This window comes from Cucurbitaria berberidis, assembly GCF_010015615.1.
Source record: "Cucurbitaria berberidis CBS 394.84 unplaced genomic scaffold K460scaffold_5, whole genome shotgun sequence".
Taxonomy (NCBI): Eukaryota; Fungi; Ascomycota; class Dothideomycetes; order Pleosporales; family Cucurbitariaceae; genus Cucurbitaria; species Cucurbitaria berberidis.
The window spans coordinates 2802166-2820646 of NW_024468939.1; the positions used below are offsets into that span (position 1 = coordinate 2802166).

General features: G+C 51.9%; 8 protein-coding genes across 8 annotated transcripts; 3 read left to right on the plus strand and 5 right to left on the minus strand.

The window, feature by feature from the left end:
- Window positions 1–257: 257 nt before the first annotated feature.
- Window positions 258–1429, plus strand: K460DRAFT_359015 (homoserine dehydrogenase-like protein; the record flags this gene model as incomplete). Its single annotated transcript, XM_040932158.1, has 2 exons — window positions 258–297; window positions 351–1429. The coding sequence occupies 2 exons, from the start codon at window positions 258–260 to the stop codon at window positions 1427–1429; spliced, it is 1119 nt and encodes a 372-aa protein (XP_040784965.1).
- Window positions 1430–1898: 469 nt separating this feature from the next.
- K460DRAFT_359016 (uncharacterized protein) lies at window positions 1899–3465 on the minus strand (the record flags this gene model as incomplete). Its single annotated transcript, XM_040932159.1, has 3 exons — window positions 1899–2556; window positions 2606–3247; window positions 3296–3465. 3 exons carry the CDS (start codon window positions 3463–3465, stop codon window positions 1899–1901), a joined length of 1470 nt encoding a protein of 489 aa, XP_040784966.1.
- Window positions 3466–4211: 746 nt separating this feature from the next.
- K460DRAFT_380264 (signal peptidase complex catalytic subunit sec11) lies at window positions 4212–4846 on the plus strand (the record flags this gene model as incomplete). The annotated part of the gene is made up of 2 exons (XM_040935246.1): window positions 4212–4504; window positions 4618–4846. 2 exons carry the CDS (start codon window positions 4212–4214, stop codon window positions 4844–4846), a joined length of 522 nt encoding a protein of 173 aa, XP_040784967.1.
- Window positions 4847–6235: 1389 nt separating this feature from the next.
- K460DRAFT_359019 (uncharacterized protein) lies at window positions 6236–6713 on the minus strand (the record flags this gene model as incomplete). Its single annotated transcript, XM_040932160.1, has 4 exons — window positions 6236–6268; window positions 6320–6441; window positions 6494–6589; window positions 6641–6713. 4 exons carry the CDS (start codon window positions 6711–6713, stop codon window positions 6236–6238), a joined length of 324 nt encoding a protein of 107 aa, XP_040784968.1.
- Window positions 6696–7305, minus strand: K460DRAFT_346218 (uncharacterized protein; the record flags this gene model as incomplete). Its single annotated transcript, XM_040931298.1, has 2 exons — window positions 6696–7053; window positions 7266–7305. Coding segments are annotated over 2 exons (334 nt in total), but the record flags the coding sequence as incomplete, so codon positions are not given.
- Window positions 7306–8918: 1613 nt separating this feature from the next.
- On the minus strand, window positions 8919–10178 carry K460DRAFT_389065 (uncharacterized protein). Its single transcript, XM_040935726.1, has 3 exons — window positions 9943–10178; window positions 9706–9889; window positions 8919–9657 (listed from the first exon to the last, which is right to left on the minus strand). The coding sequence occupies exons 1-3, from the start codon at window positions 10136–10138 to the stop codon at window positions 9282–9284; spliced, it is 756 nt and encodes a 251-aa protein (XP_040784970.1). The 5' UTR covers window positions 10139–10178; the 3' UTR covers window positions 8919–9281.
- A 191-nt stretch (window positions 10179–10369) lies between these two features.
- K460DRAFT_294111 (uncharacterized protein) lies at window positions 10370–14514 on the plus strand (the record flags this gene model as incomplete). The annotated part of the gene is made up of 2 exons (XM_040929471.1): window positions 10370–10549; window positions 10603–14514. The coding sequence occupies 2 exons, from the start codon at window positions 10370–10372 to the stop codon at window positions 14512–14514; spliced, it is 4092 nt and encodes a 1363-aa protein (XP_040784971.1).
- Window positions 14515–17462: 2948 nt separating this feature from the next.
- On the minus strand, window positions 17463–18053 carry K460DRAFT_359022 (uncharacterized protein; the record flags this gene model as incomplete). Its single annotated transcript, XM_040932161.1, has 1 exon — window positions 17463–18053. The coding sequence occupies one exon, from the start codon at window positions 18051–18053 to the stop codon at window positions 17463–17465; it is 591 nt and encodes a 196-aa protein (XP_040784972.1).
- Between the last annotated feature and the right edge of the window lie 428 nt (window positions 18054–18481).

An 18481-nucleotide genomic window follows, 5' to 3' on the forward strand; every position in this document is an offset into this window, starting at 1 on the left:
AATCGCGTCGCGTCGTAGGGCTGAGGCGATGTCGGCGCCGGAAAGCTCCCGAGCCTCTCTTGCGTCACGGTGCCCCGCCAATTGTTTGGCTCGATAGCCCACGTTCAGCGGTGAATTAGTAGCAGATCCACTGTCACGCCACATTATCTTGCTTTTGCGCCGTTGAGTTAATTCCGTATGACTCTGGAAAGCTTGACTATATACCGTTCCCATCAAAAACAGCTTCATTTCATCAACTGACTGCTAACTCGTCCATCATGCACCATCATCCACGTCAAGTCTTTGTTGCCGTTATCGGTGAGTACAACTCACAGTAACCATAAAGAAGAGCACATCGCTGATAACAACAGGCGCTGGTGGTGTAGGCAAAGCCTTCCTCCACCAACTCCATGGCCTCGCCCAAAAATTCTCACAATCGCCCGGCTCGACATACTACCTCTCCCTGATTTGGCTCAGTACCTCCAAGAAAGCCCTCTACCACCCCGACTACAGATCTCTGTCGAATTGGGAATCTGAACTTCAACACACGACGACACCCACGCTACCACCCTCCCAACTCGTCGAATATCTAGCCAAAGCACCCGGAAAGGTCGTGTTGGTTGACAACACAAGCAACCAGGAAATTGCAGACTCATACCCGGCCTTCCTGAAGAAGGGAATCAATATTGTGACGCCAAACAAGAAGGCCTTCTCGGGAAGTTACCAACTATGGAACGATATCTTCAACGCCGCGTCAAACGGAAAGGGATTCGGCGGCTACGTTTTCCATGAGTCGTCCGTCGGCGCTGGCCTCCCCGTCATCTCGTCACTAAACGAGCTCGTAGAAACAGGCGACGAGGTGCGCAGGATTGAGGGCGTGTTCAGCGGCACAATGAGCTTCCTGTTCAACTCGTTCCAACCTACGAGCGGTGGAGGTGGCAAGTTCTCTGCCGAGGTCATCAATGCCAAGGAGAAGGGATTCACAGAGCCTGATGCACGAGACGATCTCAATGGCTTGGATGTTGCGAGGAAACTCACTATTCTGGCTCGTCTCGCAGGTCTGAAGATCGAATCACCCACCTCGTTCCCCGTCCAATCACTCATCCCTAAGGAGCTTGAGTCCTGCTCATCAGGCGATGAGTTCCTCCAGAGACTGCCAGAGTTTGATGGACAAATGGACGAGCTCAAGAAGGAAGCGGAGCAAGAGGGCAAGGTCATCCGCTTCGTCGGTAGTGTGGACGTGCCGACTGGCGCGGTCAAGGTGGGCCTGGAGAAGTTCGACAAGAGCCATCCGATTGCAGCACTAAAGGGCAGCGACAACATCATCGCTTTCTACACAAAGCGCTATGGCGACAACCCGCTTATCATCCAGGGTGCCGGTGCTGGTGGTGACGTTACGGCTATGGGTGTTACAGCGGACTTGATCAAGGTGCTGCGATTATTGTCATGAGTCTAGAAAGGCAAAAGACTACCATGTTTAGGAACTTAGACAATTAGACAAAGGAATTCTCTGGATGGATGGAAAGGCACAAGTCGCCAATCTAATTTATCAAATTTGACGTTACATTCGCATCAGTCTCAGTTGAACATTACACATTAACCCTCAGATTCTACAATATCCCTGAAGCCGAGGACCGGTGCCAGTACATCCAGCGAGCAGAATTGGGGTAGATTTATATTTCCCGTATAGATTCCGCCACGTTAGTGTTCCCAGCAGATGTAGAGTGAGCAAATGAGATTGATCCGAAGTTTGGTGAAGTAGGGGATACAATACATGCTTTCATAAAGAGATGAAGAAATGCAGTCATTACTCATATAGATACCCTAATACTCTCTCAACCTGAGTGGCATCGTCCACCTTGGGTCAATATATGGGTCGCAACTGCAGAAGGATGTCGCAAGAGTCTGCCTTTCAGCGATCAATCCATATCCTCGTCACCATCGTCCCCGTCGTCCTCTCCCACCTGATCGCCATATAGTCGTGCCTTAAGTACCGCAATCCTCTTTGCATAAATAACACGTTCCAATTCCGGCAGATCCTTGAGCCGCTGAACAAAACTCGCGCTGAGGTGGTCGTCTTCGATGTATACCCAGAAGTTATGTGCAATGTCCGTTGCCAACAAGTCTTTCATGCGTTGTTGTGCTGGAAGTGAAGGGCCCGACGATTCAAAGACATGACATGCGAAAGCCATGATGTCCCACATATCCCATGGTGCCAGGCGTTCCAGCTTATCGACAATGTGATCTAACAGGTCTGTCATGCCCAATTTAATCGCCGCGGCCCATGCAGAAATGTTCTGAGCAAACGCTTCGTGCACTTGGCTTTCTCCTTCTGGGCGCTTGTGTCCGAGTTCTCCGCTCTCCAGGTATTCGGCGACGAAGAAGAAATCTTCAGGCTCGATTTCGGCAAGGCCTGGATGAGAGAGTACCCATGTGCCTGCTTCGTTGATTGCGAAATGTAGTATACCGGTTCTCATGTCTCTGAAGTACGGTCGGTTCCATACGTGATTCTTTTGCAATGTGCGCTCCTCTCTCTCGGGGCCAACGTAGACTAAGACAAACTCTTTGCTTTCTGTGCTACACAACGTCAATGGTCGAAGCAATAGAGTCATGTTAATAGACTTACAGCTCTTCTTCGACAACATCGCTAGTCGGAACAGCCGAGCCCTTTCCGAGCCTGTCCCAGCTGAGCAGGTCGTTGGAGGCCGAACCTAGGAAAAACTTGGATGATTTCTTCCCTTCCTGGGCAGTGGTTAGTGTGTCGCTACGTCCCGACGTATGTGTACTCTTCCTGTATTTGAGAGGAAGACGTTCGTCGTCCGAAAGTGGAGATGGTGGAGTATGTGGGCGTTTGGGCCAGGGAGGAGGATCTAGCTTTGTGGGCGGTTCACGTCGCGTGTCGATGTGGCCAAGTTCTTGGGTATATATGTTGCTGAATTTGCTTGCTCGTTCCGACCGCTTGAACGGTGATGGAGACGGGGTGGGTAATCCTGCAGTTTTCCGACTTTCGCGAATCGCCTTCCAATATCCTGAATCATTGCTATCATCATCTTCAGAGCCCGCGTCTGCGCCCTCTGAGTCCGATAATGTTACAGTTGCTGTATTCCTAACCTGGGTTCTCCAGTGGTCCAGGCCTAGGCCTTCGTCGAGAGCAGACTCGGCAATTGCGTTGGCCTCTCCAAGACCAGGAGTATTCGCTACCATGTTTCCTTCTTTGAAGGCAAGAAAAGGATCGTACTCATGCATATCGGTTGCAAGCGCCCAGCGACTGGCGAAGTCAGTAGTATATTGGGGTCGTGCCAGTAAAAACACTTACAACTCAAGTGGAACTCCGATGCGCAACACAAGCGTCACGTAACCAGCTGGTCGTGTTCTAAGGAAACTTTTCGGCGCGACATCCTCGGTACACACAACCACTGGCCAGAGGGGCAGATTTGATCCAGATGGGCGATAGTGGACGAAGCTTCCTGGTGTCAAATGCGCCATAACTATTCTGGCCACAAGGTGGCTCGTGAAGCTATGTTGTGGAATCAGTGGGCTCAATGAAGTAAGATTTGAATGTGATGAGCGTATAGGAGGCTGAAAAGCAAATGTATCAAGTAGCTTGTACGTTAGATCTGTAGACGCAGCGAAGATCCAAGGAAGGGGTAAGATGGTGATCACCCTCAGCAGGGAGCGCTTTAGAACCTAAAGATACCCTGAAGTGATGGTGATACTGGGCTAGATATAGAGGTATGATTGTGCCATGATAGAAGAGACATGCTCTAGAGGTTAACGAAGAGGGCAGTCTTGATTCTATTAGACGCTGTAGGAGCCACCTGTTGAGGTAAAGGCGGGCAAAAGCAATAGTCATGCGAGGTGAGGACGAAAGCTAAGCCTTCGTGCCATTGCAACATATTGGTGTACGATTGCTATCACTGGCATTCAAGCCTTTACGATCGGAAAGGATCCGTGGATGGTAGTCTAGAGCAGTATGCCCGTTAGGATGCGGAGCTCTCAGCTTAGTGCTCGGGGGTTTACGTAAGCTGCCCGCAATCTGGCATCTAGCTGCGCGACCATAGTTCCACGACACGCATCAATCTCGCCATTGTCCGCCGAAGACGACGTGAAGCTTTGGGCGTACACATAACGCCCGTTCTTAGTTATCTAAACTACCTGGACAGAAAATCAGCAACGAGTGGATCCCAACCTACGTCTCACAGCTCACTCAACCTCCACCCACAACCGCGACCATGCTCGGACTCAGCGCGATGCAGCCCCGGCAACTAGCCGCTCAGGTTCTCAACTTTGCGCTCGTCCTCTCGACAGCGTTCATGCTCTGGAAAGGGCTTTCCGTTGCCAGCGACTCGCCATCACCCATCGTCGTTGTACTTTCAGGGTCTATGGAGCCCGCGTTTCAGAGAGGAGACCTGCTGTTCTTGTGGAATCGAGGCCTGGATACGCAAGTGGGCGAGATCGTGGTGTATAATGTAAAGGGCAAAGATATTCCGATCGTGCATCGTGTGGTGCGGAGATATGGCGGAGGGTGAGTCTACCTTCCCTAGTTTTCCCAAACGGTCAAGGCAGTGTTGAAGGAAAAGATATAGAATCCTTGGATTGCTATAACCAAGCGTGACGGCGTAACTAACAGCGCTATAGCAAAACACCCCTCCGGCTCCTTACCAAAGGTGACAACAACCTCGCAGACGATACCGAACTTTACGCCACAGGCCAATCGTTCTTAAACCGCAAAGAAGACGTCATTGGAAGCGTGGTCGGCTTCATTCCCTTCGTTGGATACGTCACAATCCTGTTAAGCGAGCACCCGTGGTTGAAGCAGGTCATGCTAGGATTGATGGGTGTGATGGTGGTGTTGCAAAGAGAATGATAGAGGATTACGATGACTAGGTAAAGTCATACTAGAGACTGGGAAAATGCCATAGAACAAAGCAGAGAGCATATGCGTGCATGGCTATGCAGATGTGTGGTACATGGCCTGGTCTGCAAGCGCTGGAGTTGGGCGTGCTGAAGGCAATCAAGAGCGCAAGAACACGGCTTTGGGCTATGTTTCAGACGCGTTGCGCCAGTTGAACGTCAGAAGAGAATACGCATAACAAGTCCCTTTTCCCTTGAAGTTGTTGGTCCACCTTACTACCCCATCCTAGTATATTCCCACCTCGCCTCGTTCTACTTGAATATCATATGCTTCGAAACAGATTATCAATTCCGTCCATCCGCGAGGCCATCGGGGCGCGAACAGACACCACGAAGCGGGAGAAATTCGTCACTTGACAAACTATGAAGGATTATCGATTCGCCAACGCGTTCAGTAGACAAGCATATCCTACGCCACGGCACTGCAAGATAAAAGCACAAAGTAGCAAAAAGGAAAGACTGCGTAGTACGGGGTTCGAACTATAGAACTGTCAGTATGTTTTTATATGCATGTCGTACCCAGATAGTACTTACCCCGTGACCCCCGCCTCCTTCGCATTGTTTACGATGGGAAGGCGGTACCCTAACCACTAGGCCAACTACGCTTTTGTGCTTCTTGATGACAACCGAGGGAAAATCTTGATACATGTATGTGTGCAGAACTGCGACAGGCGAGTGGCACAAGAGGATTCAAAAGCAATATGGCTCAGCGAGTGGCGGTGATAACGTCGGGTAGGTGCGTATGTGGATGCGGGTTGCCGTGGCGGTGAGGATAAATAAGGCCATCACGCATGGCAGGCTGAGAAGAGAAACGCCGATGATGAAACCGTGTAAGCAAGGGTTTCTGAAAGAGAGGACTAAACCCTCAAGCGTATCTTTCTCCACCATGAACAATCTGTGTTATGAGAGGATGGTATAGGCTAAGCTGGGATCCGAAATACCAAGGCATGAGCAGTGCTACGCCGACACGACAATACCACTAGTGCAAACAACATCACCATTAGGATCGCGACAGGTAGCAGCAAAGACGCAATTTTCATACCGCAATTGACTAGTGTACATAGACTTGGTCATGAGCTTCGTGATGTTTCCTGCGTCGAGAGGGTGACGGGACGCCAAACATCATGACCGCAAAGCGCGAGCTGTACTGCGGCCGTCTTCCGAAATGAACCACAGATTTGCTAGCCGGCCTCCGCAAGGAACCCATTAAGATAGAAGATCACAAAATGAAACCGAGGCCTGATCGCCTAATCGCCTAAGCCGCCCAGGACACCGTAGCCGCCGACCGATAGAGCCCATGCAGAAGCATGGAAGGTGGCAGAGAACAGATAGTGTGCACTCTCTACTCGGACTCTTCATCCTCCTCCTCACCAGCCTGCGCCTTTCTTAGCGATTTCCTGGCTGGCTTGGGTGAAGAGTCACTTACGACGTAGGCGGCCTTCTCCTCTTCGTAGCGCTTCTTGTCGGCGGCAGCCTTGGCTTCATAGGGAGTGCGGCCCTTCTCAGACAGAGCCTTCCACTTCTCGCCCAAGAGCTTGCCAACCTCGCCTATACATGGTTAACATTGCACTGCAGAGAGGTCCGGGCGAAGCAAACTTACCGAACTTGATGCCGGGGTTGTCCTCACGGACCTTATCGCGCTGGTCGTTGGCGAAGAACATGTAGGCGGAAAGACCACGCTTGGGCGCGTTGGGGTCTGCGACGTGTTAGTACTGGATGGAAATGCACATGCACGTGAGCAACTTACCCTTCTTCTTCTTGCCGCCGGCGTCGGCCTTGGTGGCCTTGCCCTTGCCGCGGGTAGACTTCTCCTTAGGCATGATAGAGGTAGATGGTGTTGTAGGTTGAGCTTCTGTTGTGGACTTGTTAGCTGCTAGTTGAGTCGCGGGTGGAGTGCAGGTGAGAGAAAAACAGGAGCAGAAAACACAAAGACGCGCCCTTTAAGAGCACAGGTGAGATGGATGTTTGTGAAACCGTTTGGTACCGACGTTGGGAGTACGTGAGTGACGGACAGTGCTGCAGCGCTGCTATGCGCGTTGAGGGGACGCGGTCGCAAAACACCACGATCCAACGCGACGATGCGCGATTTTGCGGTAATAGAAGGTGCAGGTACTTACAGATGAAGCTGGAATCGAAAGACGCGAGTTTGTTGACGGAGGTCTGTTTTGCGGTCAGTTTGCGCCTGGCAAGGAGCAAAGGCGACGGCGATGCAAAGGAAATGGAACGCGACGACGGTCGAAAGATGCAGAAAAAGAAGGCAGGTGATGACCTCGTTGGGCAGATTGAGGCGGGAAAAAGCGTGCAAAAAAGTGTGGATGTGGTTGGTGTTGCTGCTGGTATAGCGACTTTGTGAAGTGCAGCCGAGTACTCACCAAAAGCGTTTTGCAGGCGAAAGTCGTCTGCGGATTTTGTATGGGAGAAGTTGGTTGCGCGCAGTGGAGGCAGTATGGGCGGGCAACTTGCAGACCCCAAAAACAAGGAGCCGCTTATGTAATGACAGGCACGCTCCGCTTGTTTTGCCTACGGGCATTGCACCGCACCCGGACCACGACCCCTCCTTCCTCGAGCCACACACACGCTGCTGCTGCCTCTCCTCACCACCTGCAGACGCCAGCAACGATGGACAACGATAGAACCGCCATCAAAGGCAGTAGAGTCGCAGCCTCGTCCTCGTTGTGGTGGTGCATTGCTGGAGTCGACTACGACGCTTCTGCCTGGCTCTTCACGAAGCTCGTGCGATACACGGCGCATCCCTGGGTGCGAGGCGCTGCGCTGCGCTGCGCTGCCCTTCCCTTCCTTCTCTCCTGGCGAGTTTCATGTTTGGTTAGATTGCGCGCAGAAGAGCTTGCTCTACCATTCGCTGGACCGCACGGAAAACGCCCTTGACGTTATCTTAATCGCGCGCCTGGCTGATGTTGTTGCCCAAGCACCCAACATCCCGCCGCGCAGCCTTTCCTCGCTGTTCTGGCCCGGGCAACAAGTCCCTCGGTAGTGGGCCGAATGGGTGCCAGCCTCCTGATATTGTCTCACCCCGCAGCGAGTCTTTGCCGTCTCCATCATGTCTCAGCGCCGAGCAAAATTGGGCATGATTTCCAGCGACAGCGTGCTTCTGTATGACCAGACTGGGTACGCAACATAGAAGGCCTATGAGCCTAGTGCATGGCGATCGAGCCTGAAGGAATACGCGATCTCTGCCCAAGCCCTGACAGACAAGATGCCAATCCTCAAAGAATGATATTGATGCACATGATTTGTTGACATGAGATGGGGCAGCAGCCCTCGCCAAGCTCACCACACCAGGGCGCGCGTCTTGACCAGCTGCTCTCCATCATCGACCTTGGGAGCGCAAAGAACGACAAGCGTCATCCACGACCCAGCAACTAACACGTACATGATTAACCCAACCTTGTCGATACCGTCATAACATACCCTTCCATCACGAAAGCATCCTTACACATTCCTATGGCAACCGTTATGACGTCTTTGCGTCAACAAAGTCACTGGAAGCTTGGTGGACCCTGAACATCTTAGGTAGCTCTGCGATTCTCAGAAGCAATACTCAAGCAACTCAAATACCTTCACGCTACCCCTATTAAGGCTTCGCGTCTGTTACATGAGGTCCGTCTAGGCGGACGAGTAAAGGTAGTGCCTAAGGGGGGCTTCTAGGAAAGTTTTCTAACATGGCCCAATACAAACAAGGCACAAAGAGAGTAACATGTGCATCTACATTGCAGGCCAATGTCAGCACATATAGCTAGTTAAAGGAGGTCTCATCGCAGTGAGCAGGTCCAATGAGACAAGTACACAGTACATACTGCTCATTAGCCTCGCTTTAACATTAGATAGCTTTGCGCATGATATCTTGTCTGTATTAGGGTCGATTTGCGAGCTTTGCTACAAATGTACATAAGAACGCACTAAGAGAAGGACATATGCGGTAGAGAACGGTGAACTAGAAGTTGGTGGCGCAGCAAGCACATGCATGGTGAGGTGTGTACACCCTTCATCCAAGAGCTCAGAAGACCCGAATAGGTGGTGGTGTTCTTACCAAGGCTCGGAACATGTTACCTCTACAAGTAGTCTCAAGCTATCAGGAACGCTCATATCGATTGTATCAACACTGTTATTTGGCTCTAAGCTATACATGTGCACACTGAGAACTTATGTGTACCCAGGTAGTCAGAACCAGTTGAAGGCACCCTCTGCGTTTAAGTGTTCAATATCTCTATAACGACTTCCACATGTGTGTCAGGAGGCGCAGATTGAGCATCTTGAGTTTGCGATTTGCTCGTACTCGATATCAGGTATGGCGGCGTGGTAGGCCGGGATGGATCAACCCCAGCGATTATTTTGAAGCTTACTATTTCAGCCAACTCGTCATCACACATTCATCCGTCTTCTTCGTCGTCCATGACAAGCTCGGTCAAGCCCTCGTCTGCTGCCCAGTTGATCCCGCTCCCGACAATCATAGCAGAAAGTATTCCCTTCAATGTCTTCGTCCTGCTTCTTGATTTTTTGAGCTCCTTCTCAACGGCATCAACCTGGTCGCGTAGTCGTGGATCCTCAATGTCCTTTGCCGATTTTGATTTCATATCCTCGGCTAGAGCAAGCATCATCCGCGAGAGCTCCCGGTTCTTTTGGTTTGCGACAATGTTCGCTTGCTCTACGGTGCTTAAGGCACGAGTAGAAGAAGCAAGCTTTGAGGCTAGCGAACCATGGACCATAGAAATAGTGTCGTTTTCCGCAATTAACGGTAATATGCGCCTTGTTGATGTTAGATAAGCTTTGGTAGCTAGCTCTTGTGCAACTTGCTTTTCTGCGTATCCCGTATGCTCGCCCCCGTGGACTGCTTTGAGCACCGGATCCATTACGATCACGTTGTGGGTGATCCTGTTGCGTATCTCATATTCTGCCTTCGCTTCCATCGCCTCACGCTGGGCGATGGTCAGCTGCTCTTGCAGAGCGTCATCTGATAGCGCCAAGATGTCAGGTGTAGCTAGAATATGGTTAATCTCCACAAATCCGAGTAGACATGATCGCAACACATGCCTGACTGCTGTGCCTGAAGGAGGCTCTGTTGCAGCTCGAGTTCCCGCAACTGGTCGTAGAGCTCGAGGGCTAGCTCCTCGGACTCGGAAAACGCGAACGCGTCGCTGTAGTTCGTTTGAAGCAAATCCGCATAGTCGTGTGGATCTTGCACTTTAGCAGCTACATCTGCCATCTCGACATCGCCTTTCGTCGCCATGGCGATTGCCAGATAGGGCACTATTTTGAATACAAAAGTGAGACCGCAGTTCATCTGACCAAGCGCGTCGTTCACTATCATGCATCATCGCATGGCCCATGCGTCGAATCCCTGCAACAACGTGCCTTGGCGAGACTTTGTACCCAGCTGCTCATGCCTCAACACTCGAACTCACAATTCTCGTGTCGAGCAGCTTCCACAAGCTACCGAGAAGCGGGAGGGCAAGGCTGAATGTCGCTACAGATTGCTGTAGCTCATACGGGCCAGCGCTTCGACGCTGATCCCGTTGCCTTCAGCTCCGTCGATGCACTCAAACACTGGATCGCGAGAGCTACCGAGATCCCGCCCGAAAGCCAGATTCTCCTGACGACCCATGGAAAGCATGTCAAACTACAGGCGTTGTTGACGGAGGTAGGAAACCCTCCTGAGATACAATTTATAGTGCTGAGACTCATCTTCTGTAGAAAGACATCTTCGTCTATAGTCGCGAGCTGTCCAACAACCCACAGGCAGCCATATCGTCTACTCCCCTCCCAGAAGCCTTTACCCCCGACGACCCACCGAACACGCTCTCTAATAATACCGACCTGCGAGCATGGCAAGCCCTTTTCCAAGCCCGTCGCGACTGGGCGTTCGACCTCCTCGAGAGGTCCCACTCCATGTCCCGGATAGCCTCGAAACACTTCGCAGAACAAGCGACAATAGAGAAGGGCACACAAGTTGCCGTGGGCAACCATGACTCGCATATTCGAGGACTGGAGCAGAAGTACCAGGCAGCGAAAGAGTGGTTTGATGGCGTCGAAAAGGAGGCGGGAGATAACTTACGGAGACTCGACGCTGATTTTGGGCAGCTGGGCTCTGTACCGGCCAAAGCCGGATTTGCCCAGTTTCTAGCAAAGGAAATGAGGTCTGGACAAACAACACAGAGTGCTCGGAAAGCTTCTCCAAGTCGGACTGCGTCACTTCAAGAATTTCTCGATGTCGAGGCTGTCAAAAAGGCTACTGGGACAAGCAAACGCGTGAGGGAGTCTTTTGGAAAGCGCATGAGTGGGATGAGTACACAGTTGGAGAAGATTGGCGCCGACTACAATGAACTACTGAGTGCCGTTGGGCAGAGCCAGAGTCGATCGCTAGTAGATGACACCGAAGAACCCCTCCGCCTTTACAACGAGATCGATGCCGTCGCGAAAAAGGTTGAATCTGATTTTGAGCATGTTATGGGCCTCGAGGCAAGTTCGAAGTCGGTTGCCCAAGTCTCAAAGATGGCTCTGCTACATACACGGAACTTCTTACCAGCCATTCACGAATACAGTGTGGAAATGAGCGATCTTGTGCGCAGGGCTGTGGAACAGAAGAACCTTGCCATCAGAAACGCTGTGGAGAGCATGCAAGGGATCGCAACCATTGAATCTGTCATCTCAAGTCTCAATGCCGAGCTTGAGCAGATCAGCATCCCCCAAGAAGGAGTGGCTGCTTTTGAGTTGATTTCCCTTGTCGGCCGACTGCCTTATGTATACGGGACTTTGCTGGTCGAAGCTGTGCGAAGGCGCGAGTGGACAGAGAGGATAGAGAAGGATACGTCCTCACTGGCTGAAGAGATGGCAACGTTCCAGGAGGAAGAAGAGCGCCGACGCAAGAGATGGCTAAAGCCGATCGCAGACGTCATAAACCTTGATGCTGTACAAGGTGGCTTGCTGGGATTCGAGATGAATGTGCAGCCGGAGAAGAACATCTGGCCCCAAGTTGCACGCGAAGATCTCCAGGACTACCTTCGAGTCCTGCAAGGTCTAGAGGGACAGAACTCAGAAGCAGAAGCACTCAGCCAGGCCATCAAGGACCTGGATCGACCTACAAAGCAGCAGATCAAGCGCGCGAAAAACTTCAAGATGGGCAGTGTCCATGAGCCGGCGTTTGGTAAAGGTTCGCAACTCGTGGTTCGAGGTGATGATGAGCTACGGGTGCTCAAGGAAGCTAATTCAAAACTTGAGGACGAGCTCAAAGGGTCCAAAAGCCGAGTACGAAGACTGGAAGACCTGCTGCATCGCCAAACTCATGTCAGCAGGCTCTCGATAGGAGGTGCCCCACCATCCTTTGGACTGCAAAGCCCTGGCGATCCATCAACTCCCACAGTCGAAGCACCTTCTCCTAAGCCGTACGATGAGCTCTCGCGGCGATCCTCAGTGTCCTCGCGACGATTTTCTACGAACCAAGGACAGGATGACAAGCGCCGTATTGTTCGACTCGAGCAGGAACTCGTAGCTGAGAAAGAAGCCCGTGCTAATCTCGAGAAAGAAGCACAGGCCCGGAAAGATGAAGACACAGAGCAGCAACGTCGATTTGAAGAGGCCATGTCGACCAAGAACAATATCATGGAGAACATGAAAGCTCAGCAGCGGGAGTTCGCCGATGAGCGCCGATCTCTCGAAGACGAGATACAAGCGTACAAGGGCAAGGTTGAGGAAGCTGAAGATGAGCTAGATCGCGTGCTTGGAAGCCGAGACAATGAGCGAACCGGTGTCGACACTAGGTTACAGGAGCTTGTATCTGAGCTTGAAAAGGCACGCGAGAAAGCCACCGTGCAAAGCAGCCAGGCTAACGAGCGGATCGCGGCACTACAATCCGACCTTGACGGTGCGAGGGCAGTACAGACAAAACAGCTTGACTCTCTCACTACAGCTTTCACTCACCTTTCTCCTGGTACAGACGTACCTAGCGACCATTCTATCTTGGTTGCTCAACTTGAAGATCTGGCTGCACGGTCGTTCAATCATCAGAAGGACTTGGAGCAAGCGGTTGCGATTGCAAAGTCGGAGAACAAGAATACACATGCAAGAGCTGAGCAGCGCGAGAAAGAACTCGAAGTCCAGCTTTCTAATCATGAAAAGGAAGTTGCGTCCGCTCACGAACAGCTCGAAGTAGAGAAGGCCAAAGTTGCATCAATTACAGCTGAGCTGGAAGAGGAACGTGGGCACCTACACGATCTCCGCACCAAGTTTGCTGAGGGCGAGACCGGCTCGGAAGCTCTCCGAAGACGAGTGGATGAAGAGGAGGCCAAGGTGGGACGCTTGCAGGTCGACTTGGCAGAGAAGAGTTCGCATGCCAACAGTCTCGATGTAGAGATTATGCGTCTTGAGAAAAAGGTTCGTAAGTATGAGGAGTTCGATTCTTCTCGTACACACCAGCGCGTCCTTCGTGCGAAGGAGCTCAGCCAGCGCCTCTATGAGCAGCATGAGCGTCTCATCCGACTGCTTGAAGCGCTTGGGTTCGTCATCACCCATGAGGACGGCGAGATGGTCCTTCAGCGCGCTTCGAAGCTTGGCAATAGTACTATCATGTCAGATACAAATGCCGGGCTGAGTCGCAGCACAACAACGCCATCGCCTACACCTATGAAACGCTTTCTGGAGGATATTGGAGACCTCTCTTTTCTGCAATGGACCGAATCGACGAGTCCTACAGAGGAAGACCAGCGGTATAAAGAGCTCACGGACAAGCTTGACTTGTTCAACCTCGAAACGTTCAGCGATGCAGTTGCGAAGCGTATGCGAGACATGGAGCACACCGCGCGGAAGTGGCAGAAAGAAGCTCGTGCTTATCGAGATAAATCGCATCGCTTCCAGGCTGAAGCACATGAGAAGATCGCGTATCGTTCGTTCAAAGAAGGCGATCTTGCGCTCTTCTTGCCAACACGTAACAATGCGCATCGTCCTTGGGCTGCTTTCAATGTTGGCGCACCGCACTTCTTCCTTCGAGAACAGGATTCACATAGACTACTTGGAAAGGAGTGGCTTGTTGCACGTATTTCCAAGGTCGAAGAGCGAGTTGTCGACCTATCCAAGACACTAGATGGCGCGCCACGAGCTTCAATAGATGGGCACTCCATTGCCTCCAGCAATGCAGTGTCATTCGAAGATGACAACCCCTTTGAGCTCTCTGACGGCTTGCGGTGGTACTTGCTCGATGCGACTGAAGAGAAAGCAATGGCACCCGGGACACCCGGCATCAAGGGCGCAGTCACCGTCAAGAGCAGTATGGAGATTGGGCAAGGTCAGATGCAACTTGCCAAAAAGAAGTCAGCAATGGACCCAGCAACACAACTCGGCAAGTCACTTGACAGTCGCCGCAGCAGCGGTACAAGCAAGAAGAGTGTACCCGTAGTCGGCGGTCGTCCATCAGCTGAAGCTCTATCTCCAGGCGAGCACCCAGATCCGAATTCAAACTCCAATGCCGCGACAAGAGGAGCTAGCCCCGCAGGAACTCATGGACCAAGCCATCTGAGGGAGACTGAAACTAGTGGGAACGGCTCCGGTACTGATAGGCTAGTAGAGGATCCTAATGGAGACAATGTGCGCAAGGACTTGCTCTGGGGACCTTAGGTTTGCTTATGCTGTAAATCTAAGCTCCCCCCGTCTTTATGAACCCATTGCTGACACTGCACAGCACCATGATCCACAACAGTCGAGTCCAAGCCTTCAACCATTTACGCACAAGCTGTCCACGCCTGGTCCGTCGAATCTTAGCAATAGTGGTACCCTTCGATTAGCAAGTATATCGCCAAATAAGAACAGAATGGGCAGCCAAAGCGACTTGAGGAATACTAGCCCTAACGCAAGCCCACGTAAACAATCTTCTGGTGCGAGGAGGGGGAGTTTGTGGGATAGTTTCTTCCAGTACGATATCACCTACCAGGGTGGGAAGCTGCCAAAAAAGTAGGCGCTCCAAGTTACTCTGCCATTATCTGTACACAGTATTCACGCATAGCGGTCAGCGCTCTATCGATGAGTCCACAAGATTTTAGTTCTGGAAGGTGAGAAAGGTAGGATACGTTGTAGATAAGCAAATGCCGTGCAAGGCAAGCACCGTGAATACCACAACATGTAACTATATTGACTTGGAGATGACTGCATCCTGTGTGATATGGGTAGATTTCCTCATCGACCAGAGTCGCAAGCCGCTGACACGTAACCTATTTCGCGACTATTAATATCCGGGGTGCGCATTAGAACGGACGCACACTTAGTTAGTGCTACCCCGTTCCAAAGCAATAATCAGGAGACTCGAGCTTTCTTAAGGTGGAGTTGTTGTACCTGCACCACGCTCCACTATTTTCGAAAAGAGTCGGATCGGATAGTTTGTTTAGGGTTACCCCGCTCATAATGTATATAGCTGGAGCTCCACTGCGGAAAAAAATGCCCGATCTTGTTTGAAGTGAAGAATAAGTGGTGCTTGTAGGCTGGGGGGACGTTTCCCCAGGGCTGTGCTTGCTTACTACCTTTTTGCCTTCTTAGGGGACGTCCTACGCCTACGCAGCACATTACGCACGATTACGCAGCACGAGGGTGGAGCCTGATCGAGTAATAGGTATATTATAGGTACATACTTGGCGTGCGGAGATTCCGGTGAGGAGTTGGAGGTAACAAGCATTATTAGTAGGCTGACTGCCTGAGGTAGTAGTTCTTGAGCATGCACCAAGTCCTAGCCTTTTAACGCTGATCTGAGGTGGTTGGTTGGTTGGTGTAGTTCAGGTGCTGACATAGCAGATGGGTTACTCTGCGATCAGCAGTGTAGTGTCGCAACACGCCACAACGTTGTCGTCATGGGAGGAGGTTCTCTGCCTCTTCAGTTACACTTGTGCGTCAGAGACGATAAAGCTGCGTGAGGACATCTGGGCTTTCACGCTGGAATGGAGAGAATGATATGGAGCACAGGGTGCTCCAGAGCTCTTACTCATGAGGTATCAGCGTATCTGGTGGGGCTGTGCCGGAATGTAATTGCTAGAGGTATGTATGTCTGTAGCAAACGGCACTCGGCATCTGGGCTTGCGGACGAAACGTGCAAGGACAGCTGGTGGAGTCGGTATACTTGCTCACAGACGGACATGACATCGCCACAACAGTCGATCGACACGACAAGCAGCAGCGCCACTGCCACTCTAGACAGTGATACAACACCCGGACCGTCCCTAGTGCATACCGCAGCGTTGGTACAAAGTGCCGCAGGGTAATCCGGAGCATTTACATTGCCCTAATCAGGCAGTTACACGGAGGTGCACGGAAATGAGAAAGCAAGCTTTTGCCAAACGTCTTGGTTGTGTGCTTGTTTACCTTGGGTGACGTGGCCTGGCGAGACACGGTACCCGTCAGTGTGGGCGTGGATTAAGTTCCCCCCCTTGATGCAAATGCGCAAACAATGTGTCACAAAGGAGTATATTACGCACGCGGGACCAAGCTCTTTGCTCGCAGGCTTGGTGGTGCTTGTTGTGACCTTGCGTGAAACTTTCCGAGCGTCTGGGAGTGATTCAATAAACTCTGATAAGGGATTCAGTTGCTTCATCATGGTTAATGCTTGTAGCGTGGACGGCGAGGGAGGAGGTGTGTGTGCCGAGGAAGCGCAGTCGTCGTCACCTCTATATTCTATCGTCAGCATCTGAACCTCGGTCAACGCGGTTAAGCGGTGAGCAACCGAGCGGAGCGGAACGTTGAGGTGCATACTTGGCGGGCATGTTGGTTCTAGTATGCAGGAGAGGCTAGATTTCACATGTTGCGCGAGCGGAAGACAAGTGGGCTGCACGGTCAATATCGAAAATCGGCTGAAATGGATAATCATTACGTGAAAATCCGCAAATATATTCTTTACGAAGACGCTACTTTGTGGGTTCCTCGTCCGTGCGAGGAAGTTTAAACATTGATTCATGAATCTCGTAGCAACAAGCGAGAAGCGCTTGTGCTTGACTGACTGACTGTCGCAGCCCAACCCAACGCACCGTGCGAATACCAAGAAAACCCTAATGATCCTAAACGAGAACAGAGGCCATGATTCGCAGGTCGCCCTTGCGTTTGAGTCATCCGGGTTTTCCCTGTCTTTTTCACACACACATACACAACGCCATCGTGAGTCCGAATGGAAAGCGCAGTATCCCCGACAATTTGGGGTATAGTGCGCAAAGCCTGCGCGTATCCTGGAATGCAAGAAAAATGTGGGTATCCAGAAAGTTGAGATAAGGAACAGAGCGCAAATCGCACTAGGCGGTGTCGGAAAAGTAAACACAAAATAGAAGTGAAGAGCGGAATTTTGGTGGTTGTGTTGAGTAGAGATGATGCTCTTTATGTCGGTTTGCATGTGGTTTGCACAGTCGTGTTGTCCTGAGGTGTCGGACCGAGCGTCGTCCATGTGGGCCGGCTAAGAACTGCGGAGTGTGGCTCAGCGCCGGTCTAGATGCGCTCACGAACGCTGTCCTAGACACATGAGCTGGGTGGGGACCAGCTGGGTGGAGTAAGCTGCAGCTAAGATGACGTGGCCTGGGGAGTCGATATTGACCGGTTGATCATCTGAATATGCCAGAAAGGCGCTTGGTCCTTCGCCGCACGCGCGAAAACATGTTGACTTTGTAGGGTTCAGTAGACATAGAGGCTTGTCGCACGCTGGTATGATCGTTACTGGAGGTGTCACTCGGGCTTGCAACGCCGCTCTCGTTGTCGTCTTCTCGTACAGATGGGTATGGCGAGTCGGTAGAGGGGAAGAAGTAGGCGTCCAGTCGAGAGTTCATGGCGCGGTTCTTCTCCGACGCAGCTGTGACTAAACTACTCTTGCTGCCAACACTTGTGGCACTGTCGCTCCTGGTGATGTTGTCGAGACGGATATCGCGTCGGGCTGCGTTCAGGGAAGTCGAATGTGCGCGCGCAAGGCCTGACAGTGATCCGACGGGTGGCGCTGGGCCATCGCCAATGAGTTTGTATTCAAACTCAGAAACGTGGCCTTGACAGTAGGGGCAGTGTTCGACCTTGACTTCCCAGCCTGAGATGCCTAGCTTCTTCCCGCATGTGGAGAGGTTGCTGGAGGGACTGCAGGGTCGAACGAGGTGGTACCAGCGATGCTGGCACGGGAGCACTGTGACGCAGAGTTCGGCGACGCACATTGCTGCGTTGTCGTCGAGTGATGACGAGGTGGGTTCGTTTGCGAGGCGCTTTGCCTTGGAGCAGGCGACGTTGTGGCCTAGAGTTGAAGGGCGATGTGCAGGATGCTGTCACGAGACAAAGGCGGGTGGCAATCTGATCCTGGGGTAGGCGCTAGTTGCCACTATGGACTGGATGGACGAGAGTGATGGACTGCTGGCGTAGGTGAAGATGGACTGATGGAGTGATGGTTTCCAAACAGGCAGCAGGGGCAAACGTTATAACTGCAAGGTGGCAGTGATATGGAGGCGGACGTTACGGGTAACGTAGTTGTGCCAAGGTGTGCAAGCTGATAGGCGGGAGCGGACGGACGATCCCCCTTGCGCCTCCTTCAGGTCGAGGTGAGCGGGGAATGTGATGGCGCGGACTTGGGAACGGACGAGTGTGATTT